Source organism: Dermacentor silvarum, chromosome 2, assembly GCF_013339745.2.
Source record: "Dermacentor silvarum isolate Dsil-2018 chromosome 2, BIME_Dsil_1.4, whole genome shotgun sequence".
Classification (NCBI taxonomy): domain Eukaryota; kingdom Metazoa; phylum Arthropoda; class Arachnida; order Ixodida; family Ixodidae; genus Dermacentor; species Dermacentor silvarum.
Window position 1 is genome coordinate 28,384,899 of NC_051155.1, and position 13,402 is coordinate 28,398,300.

General features: G+C 47.0%; 3 protein-coding genes across 3 annotated transcripts in view; 2 read left to right on the forward strand and 1 right to left on the reverse strand.

Annotated features, from left to right (window-relative positions):
* LOC119441388 (succinate--CoA ligase [ADP-forming] subunit beta, mitochondrial) overlaps window positions 1-2,257 on the forward strand; it is a 34,852-nt gene extending 32,595 nt beyond the window's left edge. Inside the window, exon 11 of the mRNA XM_049661218.1 lies at window positions 1,818-2,257. Within this exon, the coding sequence (XP_049517175.1) occupies window positions 1,818-1,888 (71 nt within the window). The 3' untranslated portion in view covers window positions 1,889-2,257. The remainder of the gene's footprint in view (window positions 1-1,817) is intronic.
* LOC119441385 (ubiquitin carboxyl-terminal hydrolase 11) overlaps window positions 1-13,402 on the reverse strand; it is a 99,054-nt gene that overhangs the window by 1,797 nt on the left and 83,855 nt on the right. The window contains exon 18 of the mRNA XM_037705999.2: window positions 8,952-9,101. Within this exon, the coding sequence (XP_037561927.1) occupies window positions 8,952-9,101 (150 nt within the window). The remainder of the gene's footprint in view (window positions 1-8,951; window positions 9,102-13,402) is intronic.
* Window positions 10,263-11,996, forward strand: LOC125942945 (uncharacterized). Its single transcript, XM_049661207.1, has one exon. The coding sequence runs from the start codon at window positions 10,278-10,280 to the stop codon at window positions 11,994-11,996; it is 1,719 nt and encodes a 572-aa protein (XP_049517164.1). The 5' UTR covers window positions 10,263-10,277.

Sequence of the window (13,402 nt, forward strand, 5' to 3'; positions counted from 1 at the left end):
CTAGTAGGATTTCCAACAGCTGATCGCGCACACAGCAGCAATAATGGTTTATTATCCGTTCTCTGGGAGAAGGGTCTGGCTTGTGTAAGGGCCACACTTTCTTGCGATTTTGATGAAGTGCGGTCCTTACAGGGAGCAGGCCATTTTGTCTAATTTTTAGACTGATATTAAATCTGCCATTATCATTAGTGATTGCCCACCATCACAAAAGCAAGCACTATTCTTTTTGTAATGAATTCATGCATGCATGCCACGCACCTGGTTGCTGCCACTGCTGCTTACGCACGGTTCGCCAGCAGATTAGTGGATTAAGTCATTTTCCGTGCCATCGATGGCATTGGAGATCCCGGTTATATTAAAGCTCTTAACAGTTACTTTCGACAACACCGTCAAAAGAAAAGATGGCGCCCACAACTTGCGTGCTGCCACGAAGGAGCCGATTGTGGCTGCACCCCGGATGTCAGAGGCCAAAGCGCTGCAGTACTATTTGTAAAAGCTATTTTTTATCGGCTTGCTTCTTCGTCCATTTTATCTTTTCTACTCTCTCAGTTGAAGCACACAACTTCTACATTCACATTTCCGCGTTTTGTATGTCGGACAGACTAGCTGGCAAATCTACAAACATTGTACAATCAGGGCAAAGTTCCATTTGAAAAAAATGTGCAGCAAACTGTATCAACTTCGCTTGGGTTTTCTTCTTTGAGGCCGCATGCACACATGCATCACTTTTGTCAGTGTAGGTTTTGAGGCACTGGTGTCCAGGTATAGTGGCAATTGTGAGCAGCAAACTGCAGCTCATCCATCATGGGGCTGCAGGCTTCCTATTTCACTGTCACCACTGACAAAATTTTCAAAGGAGGTCGGAAAATTGGCTTTTGTGGAAGCCTATGCTGTCTGGATAACCTCCCTCCTGTGTGGGGGCAACATTTACAGCCCAAGTTTCCAGAAGCACATTGCGCTGTGTTCACAATTGTGTACACCAAGGTAGTGCATCAACAGCAAAAGCACTGATGAAAGTAATCATATTTATGTCACGTGACATAAATACGATTTCGCCACCGCTCCAGTCAAACCATGAAACTGACTTTTATGCTTTCTTTCTAGACTTATGCGATTAGTTTGCTGAGTTTCGTTTTCTCTTTTCGCTGTATTTTCTTTAATGAATGGCTTATTGTGGTAACGAACGGCTTTGTCATTTCGTGCGCTGAGGCTGTGCCTCAGTAACGAGTAATTCATTGAAAGAACCTCATCACAATTTAAAATGGCCGCATATATCTTGAAACACTTATGATTGGAACTGTGCTGCAATTTTGGATAACGTGTAAAATGAGTTGGAAGGTAGGTGGTTGAGTGTTTTTGCTTGGTGTCAGTATGTTGTATGTGGGGGGTTCACTTCTGTCATTGTTTTTCACTATGTCATGCACCAGGCATAATATTCAAGTGGCTGGTTAAGCGCTTTTCAAGCTTTCAATACACGGAATAGTTGATGTTCCTGTAGTGAGTTTTCGTGTGGAGTCCACATTCTGTAAACTTGACAAAACTCACTAAAGAATTGAAAATTCTTAATCTATTCTGTAGCTGTACACTTTCTATGATTCTGAAGATGCAAGAAATGTGGCAAAACTAAGTTTTCAATCAAAGGGTTAAACTAGTTTTGATATGCAAGTTCTAGTTAATGATGTTTTGTTGTATTTAATATGCAATGGGTGTAAACAATGACAGCATACCCAGTTAGTATCTGTCACTAGGCTATGGGACACTAGGCTATCACTAGGCTATGGCACTAACTGATTATTTATCTCTCTCACTACAGGTAGTTCGCCTCTCGACCATCGTGGGCCTGGCACGGTCTGCATCGGTGGACGTCAAGTTTGAGCTGCCACTGTAGCCTCAGACTGCCCAACCTCCCTAACTTATACTCTGTAACCTTCATCTCCTTACGTCCCCAACAGTGGAAGGGCGAAGCGTATGCATTGTCCCTTTTTGACACACAAAGCTGTAAGCGAGATACGTGGCTCTTGGTTCACTCAACTAGCTTGAAGGTGCCTGATCCCAACACACATGCCAAGCCTTCGATGCTGATGGCACTGGTATTTAACTCACTACGGAAAAGTGGCACGCGCAGGGCAGTGTAGCAGGGCATGTATATCCATCCGACAGGATTTGACGCTAACCACTGCACCCAACCATGGTAAACGTAGTTCACTGCTGCATTAGCCAATCTTGTCTTTTTGAATAAAGTGTACATACTGTCCAACGTGTCTGCATTTCTATTTTGTTGTAGCACTGTTGTCAGAATTTTTATCAGACTTCTTAAACTAGCAACAGCAAGTTGAAGATGGGACAGAAGCACAAGGGACACATACAAAAAACAAGGCGCTGACTCAACTGGTGCTTGTTGAAATATTAGAACATACACACACTTTGCTTTGCAGCAACAGTGTTGGCGACTGAAAGTAGGTGGCGCCACCAGTCTGCTTTCCAAAAGGCTTGCAGTGCATAGGATGCACTGGCCAGCAGTGCAGGGTTGTAGAGAAATTGATGCCCACAGTGCTTGCTTGTGTGTAAGCTACACAGGCCCCCGCAACATCAAGTTTGTCCATGCTTTATGAAGTGAAGAGTACCAATGAGAAATCTAACCTAGCAAAGCAGGATGGCAAACAACTAAAATGGTGTCACATGGATCACGGTCTATCACAAGAAGTTGCTTCTATGTTACCATAGAAGTGGGCCCAAGTGGCTTGAGGTCCACTCTGGCACAGCTTTTTGCAACTTGCACATAAATTTTCAGTATAATTGAGCACATAACACCTCTGCAACATAACTGTGTTGAAAGGTAGGACAAAAGTTTATTACTGCAGACATGCGTGTGAAAAAACTAGAGATTACATTACTGGCGAGGCCAGCACATTATATGAAGCCAAGTAGCTTTCTGTTCTGGCTCACCATCATTAGACAGTCCAGAATAGTACGTCAAGAAGAGTACTATGTGTAAAAGTACTCTGTAGGATGCAATGTTGTCTGCCCCTAGAATATTTTTGGTTTAATGTACAAGAATGTAAAGAAAATGTTAACAGACAAAGTGGCATTTGGTGTGTTTGCCAAACCTGTCCAAGCCAAGACAATCCATCAGCGCACATCCTGCTAGTATTATGTACTATATGAACGCATCTTTTCAGGCCTACAGATGCTAGAATCTCTGAATTGTCTCGGAAATCAGGCGAGCTAGCCAACTGAGATTCAGATGAGTTGAGAAGCGAAAGCTTAATTCACCATGTATTGGCGATCAACATTATCGAAAACGCAGCCAACATGACAGTTCACAAGAAGTGGGAAGCCACAGTTGCTAATGTGTGATAATGCTATTACCGTATTTTCTCGCATATAACCCGCAGCAAAAATTGAAAAAGATTGCTTAAAAAGTGGGCGTGCGGGTTATCTGCGAATATTCATGAAGGGAGGGGGTGAGGGTCGGCTTCACGGCAACGCGCGGCCTGCTGTGCAGAGTCCGCATGCCTATCCAAATCGACGTGTGTTAAGCCAATAAGAGGCCAACAGGGGTTATAGCCAAATCCACATCCATAGTCTAGTTAGACGCTCTTCGCACGGTTATGCAACGAGTCAGGTGCCGTTTCTTGTACGCCCAGTTTGCACAGTTGGCCAGCCTTGTTTAGGCATTATGAGTGTGTCTCGGTGGCAGTCTTTCATAGTGCTTCAAAAAATTTGCCTTAAGGAACAGCTTAGATAGTTCCAAAGACGATTACGTCTTTGAGAGCGGCGATGAAGCCTCGGATGGCAGCAGTGACAACGCTGCGGCGGTCGTTTTGAAATAATTGTTTTGAAAACGAAATGATGACTGCGCGTATTGGTAACTTCCTAGTCCTATTTTTTTCGGATAAGCGTGCGGGTTATATGCAAGGGCGGGTTATACGAAGGAATATAGAGTACTTAGTGTACATAAACATTACATACTCAACTTGCTCGATGGAATGCTATGATGTGTACTCTCACAACAGCATGGTGCGAACGCTATCATAGTGAACAGCCAGCCTTTCAATTACAGATGGTTAAATAGCTTTGTACAGAGGTCAACACACTTGTCTAGAACACACTCCTGAGTGCCAAAGCAGCTATCAAAGGTAAAGCTGACCACCAGGTCGAAAGATATCAATGGAAACTAAATGTAGTCACACAACCTCACATATAGCCGTTTTTGTGCCACCTGTCATCTTCAGATATCGCCAGCACAGTCCTGAGAACGTGGTTCGCGTGTTCTAGAGAAGTGTGTTGACCTCTGTACATAAACTACTTAATGTTACCTATTCAGTCTGTATTTCAGTTATGTTACACCACTGCCAAGAAAAGACGTACATATGATTGAATAAGATTCTGATGCATGTTTACAAACTAGATGTCTTGGCTTGTCTCACACTTTGTCTGTGGGTAGCTACGGTGCAACCTCGCCTATACGTCCTCTGATTTTGCGACTTCCTGGGTTTTACAACGGATTAATGCAGTCCGGGCAAACTCCCCATACAGAGTATGCATTAAAAACCTCGATTATATGACGCGAGATTACGCACGACCCAGGCGACACTGTGAACCCAACGGAGGACGCTTCAGAAGTATCGCCAGCTTCTGGCAGCTCCCTCGCGGCGCCATCCCCTCGGTCAGGAAGGGGTATGCAAAAAGCTCAGACTGGTTTTCGGGCTCCCTCGTGTTTGCTGCCCTCTAATCGTTCGATTCCGTTCTCCCCTCTTCATGTCTCTTTAACTCTTTCGTTACCCCGCTCAGATCGATCACTGGTGATCGATGCTTTAAATCCCCAATTTTGGCATGTTGGAGTAGTTTCTTACGCACTTAATGCCACCCAGCGGTTAGTCCAGCCACTTCACTTTTAGAATCGGTTTAAATTTTCCTGCTCTGGTGGGGATGTGATTTGTGGCAGACCTTTTTGCGAACTAATGTGCATGTGTTGTAGTGAAAAGGGGCTTGGCTGTCAACCTCGAGAGAGAGAAAGGCAACTTTTATTGGTGCCAGCAATCATGAGGACGGCCGCAGCCTCCCTCTGCCTAGCAGAAGGCCGAGATCCCCTGGGTCTCAGCGACTGCCTCTGCTAGCTGGATCGCCCAGACCTGGTCTTGCTGGTCTGAGCTGAGCAGCAGGGTCTCCCACTGCTGCCGGTTTTCAATTTTGCGGCCCTCGAAAGGAGCCGCCTTCGAGCATGCCCATAGAATACGTGGCAGATCCGCCCTACCTTTACATAATTTGCATTGATCATTGTATTGCCCTGGATAGAATCTGCTGCAGGCCACCGCCTATTTCCTGGTTAGCGCGGGATGAGCTGGTGGATACCGGGCCCTTCGCAGCCGATAGTAATCGGTTACTTCTTTGTAGCTGACCATGCGGTCTCGTCTCGTTCCCGGTTGGGCCAGCTCACTTGCTCGGCAAGCAAGTCCTCGAGCTACAATGTGAGCCGCCTTGTTGCCGGGGAGAGAGGAGTGCGCGGGTGCCCAAATAATTTGGATCGTCCAACGATGACGCTCACTGTTATTGTTTGGAATTTTGAGCACCTCTGGCGAGATGCGTCCTTTCGCCAAATTATGAACTGCAATTTTTGAGTCGCTTATGATAATTCCTGCTTTTGTGGAAGCCATCGCTAATGCTATGGCGGCTTTCCTCCGCAACTTCGGGCCGGTAGCGGTCTCCTATCTCACGGTGCCACTCGCGAGGGGTTCTCCATCCGCGTTTTCCACTACTACGAACCTCAAGAAAAAAGCATGCCGCTCATGATTACGCCGCACTAACATCAAATTTTTCTGATGAAAAGACTTCCAGCAAGCCAAGAATCAAATTATGATGTTGGCTTTGCCATCGGACAGTGCTGAGCGGTGATAAGTACCCTAAAATGATGCCAGCTGTTCAATAGTGAGCTTTGGTTTGGAGTACAAGTAGTTTTATTCCAAAAAAGTGCATTTCTGAAGGTCCGCTGCATGTCCAACATGTGGACTTGGCATTTTCAGCCAATTTCCAAGAGTTTCGGTTTCGCTTCAGTTGCAAAATCCTGGCGAGGAGCGCTACCGGTGTTGCTATGCACTATCGAAAGTCGCTCCCATGGCCGCGTCTGGCACGACTGCACCACGAGAAAAGTGTCCCACTCAGAAATAAGCTGCACCCACACTTGAATTTAGTGATGAGGACTCGAAATGGGAGTCCGACGATGACAGCAAACCAGACTCAACCTGTGACGGCGATAATGTTTTGAGTCAGCCTGGGACACCCGCAGCTGTTCACTGGCGAGTTTCGTTTACGGCCTTGAGCGGTCTCCTGTCTCATGCGCTCTTATCTGCTGATCTTTATTCGCTCCGGCCTTCCCGTTCGGCAGAACCTTGAATAAAGTTGATTTCATTCATCCATTCCCATTCGGTGCGTAGCCCAGCGGAGAAGTGTGATCGTGCTAACTCTGTAACGGCTCAGCAATGGCGCACTGCCGGAGATGATCGCAGAGGCTACGCTTCGCACCACTTTGCTCTCGCAAAGGCACAGGAGGGGGCGCCGATCAGACAAATTCAAAGCCGCAACACGTCTATGAGGCGTGCACACCACGTGCAAAATAGCAACCAAACTTTTTTTTAAAATAATAAAAACTGATTTTGCAAAGTGATTATGACGATAGTGCTGACCAAATAAAAGAAAAAAATGCCGTCCCCTAGCGCGTTTTGTCAGCTAAAGAAGAGCGGGTATGGCCTCCGAGACTGGAATATGGCACGCGCTCTCGTGCGTCTCACATTTTTGGAGGCTATGGAGTGGGCCACTGGAAGCCAAGCCTGGGCAAGCCGGCGGAAAATTCAACATGGCGGCCTCCAAGAACAGGTAGGGTGGCTCGGAACGAGCGATTTAGTCTGGAAAATCGAACTTTGGGGCATAAATTCGCCCGAAAAATCGATCGCGAAAATGTATTGCCTTAATGGAAACCCTGTCGGTGCATTTATGAAGTCTGGAATATCCAACAAGTTCGAATTTTTGGAGTAAAACAAAATACTTCGGCGGCTGTACAGCAGGCACTGTGCTAAGAGCGCAGTTGGCCGCATGCTTCAAAGCGTCCATTGCCGTGCCTTGCGAAAGTGAAAATATCTCCGTCCAACATACCGCCCTAGTGCGTACGGAAAAAGCGAAAGCATGTGCGAAGATAGAACTGATTAGCCATCGGAAGGCATGCATATCATGGCTAGGCAAATAAAGCATTTTGGGAATTCAGTCTTCGTATCATAAGAAGTCCTCGTTCGTTATCTTGAGTTTATCACACCAAAAGCAGAATGCATCTTATGCTCAATTGAAATTGCAGTGTGGTATTCCCGCAAAGCTTACCGCCAAACACGAAGCAGCCCCTAAGTTCAACGCTCGAGGATCAATCACTAATCTTGATGAGCATGGCAGTGAAAATGGGCATCCATGCTTTTATTTATTGTCATTTCCCACAGCAACAATAAGGTAAATGTTCAGACTAGTTGGTGGGTCATCCTAAAATATATATGCTTACAGCACAAGACTAAACCAAGACAAAGACAAGAAAACACGGACAGTGCTGTCTGTGTCCTTGCAGCGCTGTCCGAGTTTTCTCGTCTCTGTCCAAATTCAGTCCCGAGCTATAAGCACATATTTTAGGAGCACCAGTAAGGCAACACGTACATGAATAGCCATAAACACGAATGAAAAAAAATTTATATATTAATACTAACACATAAAATAGAAAAGACTAGAAACGTGGAGAAGATTGATGGCCATAGGGCACCACATAAAAAGTTACATACAAACCAACAACTAAGTGCTCGGCAGTTAACAGTTTACTCAAAAAAACTTGGTTTATAGGCCGATTATGCGAGAGAAAAATGCATGGAAGTGCTAGTCAACGATTACACCTTTTTGGCTGTGCAATGATGTCAATGCAATGCGTGTTTAGTCAAGGTTTCAAGGGACAACAAAAGCACATGTTAATAAAAGTACCAATTAGTGTTCGAAGTATCCAAAGCATCACTTTTATATCAAGAACAGAGCATTCCACAGTAAGAAAATGGCATAAACATAAGACAGGATCAGGACTGCTATTGGAAAAGTATGGTACCAATTTCGGTGACACAACGTCCAACGTTTACATTTGGTAAACTGAAGCAGGCATAGCAAAAAATGGCAGTTGTCCTTACTTTATCCTACAGAAGAGCTCGTCGGTGCTACCCCTTCACTCTGTCAGCACTATTTAGGGCAATGCGATGCCCTCCAAGTGCAGCCCCCACACTCAAAACAGACAGTTGTGCCCCACAGAATATTACCTCCGAGATGTCCAGCACAGCTAAAGAAGTGATTTCGCACGGGCAATGAGAATCGTGGGAGAATTGTGCAACTGTCTCGAGATGCAACTTTCTCTGCAGCAATGCAATCTCTCCACGTGAAACAGCAGTTGCGAGATTTAGCAAAAGGTAAGCTAATGTTCTAGATAGATTCAGTGCTTGCCTGTAGTGTACATTAAACACGTTCACTATGGCAATACTTTTCAATGTCCTGATTTCTGTGTGTCATTACCAAGTGTGTCGTGATTCACCATTGAATTGGGCACCTTTGCAACTTTCTCAAGCTCCTGAGAGATATTGCCACAATGCTTGCAACTGGACGCAATGACTTTTTTTTTTTCTCTCTGCATTGGTTTTTTGCAAAGATATTGCTTCGTCGCTACAGGAAGGACCTGCATTTTTGTGTGCGCACACAGAGGTGATAACCACTGGACCCAATGAAGATCCCCGTTGTGATGATCATGTTAAACAAGGCAGAACACTCCTAATTCACATAAAATGGACCGTTTAATTAAAAGAACCTGCCGTAATAATCCTCGTGCTTTTCCCATTTGTGTTTGATTCTGTCACGGCAGCACACTGCCTATAGCGTAGATAAACACTAACCACAGGGGGAAGGCGGAGGGCTGCGGTCAAGGCGGCACAGGACGCGCTGCACGGTGCCCGGTCTCAGCACCAGGGAAGAAGTCGCAGTGGCCGCACCCCGCTCGGGAAGCGTTGGCTCCAGACCAGGCAGACCCAGGGCCTCTTCAGAGGCTGCGTCAACGGGCAATGCGCTCAGTGGACAGCCATGCAGCTCTAGGGTGAAGAGGACGCCTGGCTGCCGGCATCACACCCTCCTGACCCAGTTGGGGACATGTATATTGACCCCTTTTTCCTGGCAGCAGACAACTAAATTTCCCAGGGAATGTCTCCTTTGAAATTGTCTTGGCAATGAAGAATTATGTGGCGACTTTTGGCCATCTGTTGGGTATGCCAGCGTTACCGTCACTCGTGTCTTCTCATTTATAGTAGCCTTAATGTGGCCTTGTGGGCCACCAATGATGTGCACAGTCAAGGTACACAAAAGTTTGGCCAGCACTGCCAATGTGCCCCAAAGGCCTGGCGTGCCATCGTCTATTGGCTTCATATCATAACTAACAAAAAATTTAGCCCCTCGGTTCGTTCCCCTTACTTTTCAGGCTCACGACACTGCACGTAAAATTTCTCCACCTTTCCGCAGGATAAGAGTTGGTACGGAAAGAACACCACCACATCCGTTGACTACAGCTTCCCCAGTTCGACTTGTCTGCCTCTACACACAATCTGTGTGCTGCATAAATTTGCACAAATCACGGTTGTTGGTTTAGGATGTCACAAGCAAACCTGCCTTACAAAGAAAGCACAACACGACATTGAAATGAAGGAGTCACATTTATTATTTGCCGTAAAAGGATTATGTCACAGAATGCACGGCAGCTACAGAATGCAACAGGTTACTCATAGTGAATGAATTCAGGCATCCTGCTGACTAACCCCCTACCTCCCAACCAGGCTGGTGTTTGCAATAAATGTAACAGACTAATGGGCTACATGAATCCGTAACTAGTGCAGTCCCAAACACTACTGCATAGTCTAGGTTGTAATTTCTTGCTGTTTTTGCCAAGTGCAAAAGCCTCTCAATTATTCATAACATCTAAAGTTGGTTTCTTAGCAATAATCAATCCAATTAATGTACCATTTGCTGAATAAAACTGCATCTACAATTTTGGTGCTATCCTCTTTGGTTGCAGGGTACGCCACTTGAATTGGCCAAATCTTGTTAATTCTGACAAGTTAATTTTAACAAACAAAAAAGAAATGTAGCTGAGCTTAAGGCAAATTGCACCCCCAACGTAAACAATATGGCTTAACTTTCACTTCAATGTCCTGAGTGTTATGTACTGACGTCACATGTACATTTCATCGCTTATCACCCACGCAAGCAGCGGTGGCCTTATCACGAGTTTCACTCATGCTATAAAAGGAGTGTGCGTCAATAAACCTACGTTCATTTCACCACTGGGCGTCCGACTGATTTACTACATTGGCGACGAGGCGGACCGGCCCGGCGAGGCCGCCGTTAAAGAAGGCGGGATGGCTGTCGGCAAGATCGGCGAGTATCGTCTTGGCACGGGCGCGTCTTGGGATGAGTACGTCGAGCGGTTGGAAATGTTTTGCGACGCGAACAAGATAACAACGGACGAGCAGAAAAGAGCAGTTCTGCTGAGTTGTTGCGGCGAAGCAGCGTACGGGCTCATCGTAACCCTGGTGAAGCCAGTAAGACCGACCATGGCAAGCTACGACGAAATCAAGACGGCCGTTCGCAAGCACCTGCATCCGAGGCCTTCCGAGCTGCACGCAAGGTTTTTGTTCTACAGGAGAAACCAGGCGGCTGATGAATCGGTGGCAGACTACGTCACGGCTCTGCGGAAGCTAACGGAAGACTGCGGTTTTGGTGACAAGCAACTACCGCTGGACGTCATGATGCGAGATCGTTTCGTGTGCGGCATCAAGAACGAAGCAGTCCAGCAGAGACTTCTCGCCGAGCCCAACCTTACGTTCCAGGTCGCGTACGACATGGCCGTGACAGCTGAGGCTACAGCAAAGCAGCAGCGAGACATACGCAACCAGGGACGAGACGAGACAAAAGACAGCCAGGGCCTAATTCAAGCAACTCGCACGAAGCAAGACACCGCAGCGGAAGAGTCCAGTTGCTATCGCTGCAACGGTAAGCACGCTCCGCATTTATGCAGTTTTAGAAAGGCGGCATGTTTCAAGTGCAAGAAAATCGGACACATTGCGAAAGCCTGTCGTTCGAAAGACGAAGTTAGAAAGTTTCAAAGAAAAACTTCAAACGAGCACAAGAAAAAAGAGAGTAAAAGCAAGGGCGCCTACGAAATGACCGAATTATTTTCCCTCTGCGAGGTGAATGAGCAAGAAGAAAAATTCATGGTTGAAGTACAGATTGAAGGGCAGAATGTACCCATGGAAATTGATTCTGGAGCATCGTGCTCAATTGTGAGTGAAGAAACGTTTCGCTCTATCGAGGGAAAGCAAAGTAAAATACCCCTTCGAGAGTCAAGCACAACGCTCGTAACCTGGTCAAAAGAGGCGTTGCCTGTAGTTGGTCGCGCAAGTGTTGTGGTGGAATTCAAGGGTCAGACGGCAAAGCTGCCTTTGTTGGTAGTGAAGAGAAGCGGTAACAGTTTGCTTGGGCGGAACTGGTTTAGGCCGTTGGGCATTGGGCTGCATGGAATTCAGCAACTGAATGTTGAAGACGTCACTTCACGATTTTCTGAGGTGTTTCGCAGTGACCTTCCTGGCTTCAATGGACCGCCAGTGCACATCGAACTGAAAGACGACGCCAAACCAACGTTCCTCAAAAGTCGTACAGTTCCACTAGCACTGAAAGACGATGTGGCCAAGGAAGTGGACCGCTTGGTGCAACAAGGAGTCTGGGAACCAGTCGAGTACTCCAACTGGGAAACTCCGCTCGTGGTGGTAAGGAAAAAAGACGGAACCTTGCGTCTCTGCGGGGATTACCGTAGCACGGTAAACAAGGCAGTTAAAACCAGCGGGTATCCTTTGCCTACTGCCGCGGAAATATTGTCGACTCTCGGGTCAAGCTAGATATTTACTAAGCTCGACCTAGCTCAAGCTTATCAACAGCTTATTCTGGATGAGGTGTCGGCCGAAGTGCTCACAGTTAACACTATCAAGGGGCTACACAAGGTCAGGCGGCTACCGTTTGGAATTTCTGTCGCGCCATGGGTGTTTCAACGAGTCATCGACACGTTGTTGGCAGGCATTCCTGGCGTTAAAGCTTATCTTGATGATATCCTGATTTTCGGGCGTAACGCAGCAGAACACGCAGAAAGACTGGAGGCTGTGCTGTCGCGTTTGCAAAGAGCGCAGTTGAGAGTTAACAAGGAGAAGTGTGAATTCAACCAGACGAGCATTGAATTCTTGGGACATCGGATTGATAATACAGGGATCCACCCGAGCCAAAGCAAGACTGACGCCATCCAGCAAGCGCCAACGCCCACTAGCAAGAAGCAGCTGCAAGCCTTTTTGGGGCTACTGAACTTCTATAGCAGTTTCCTCAAGGGCAGGACCGGAGCGGCGGAACCTCTATACCGGCTCCTAGACCACGACCACGAATGGGAATGGAAAGGCGAGCACCAACGTGCTTTCGAGAAGCTGAAGAAGCTACTTAGCTCCGATGCCGTACTTGTTTCTTATGACCCCGAGCGTCCCTTGATGCTGTGCTGTGACGCATCCCCTGTAGGGGTGGGGGCGGTGCTGGCCCATAAAGCAGCTGACGGGAGGGAGCAACCCATAGCTTATGCTTCACGAACTCTAGGCGCAAGTGAGCGTAACTATGCCCAAATTGACAAGGAGGGTCTAGCAGTCGTCTTCGGGGTAAAAAAATTTCATCAGTACCTGGCTGGGCGAGAATTCACGGTGATAACAGATCACAAACCGCTTTTGGGTTTATTAAACACGGACAAGCGAGTGCCGGAAGTACTGTCACCCAGAATGCTGCGCTGGATTTTGTTGTTGTCTGCGTATAACTATCGCATCCAGTACAGGCGAGGTGAGGACAACTCCAACGCTGATGCACTCAGTCGACTGCCAGCCCCCGGGGACGAGGACGAACCACAACCACCTGGAGACGTGCTTCTACTGGAAGCTGTCGAGTGTGCACCGTTACAGGCACCGGACATCGTCAAGCTGATCAAAAAAGACAGCGTCTTGACCAGGGTGAAGGACTGGATCCTGAGTGGTTGGCCTTCGACACAACTAGACAGCACGTTTACACCATACGAGGTGAGGAAGACAGAGTTGTCGTTGCACCGGGGTTGCATACTCTGGGGGAATCGTGTGATAATTCCCGAAGCCGCAAGAGAGCGAGTGCTCCAACTACTGCATGCAAATCACCCGGGGATGAGCGCTATGAAAGCAGCAGCTAGAGGGCTCATGTGGTGGCCAAAAATGGACCACCAGATTGAAGAGTACGTACGGTACTGCCAGAC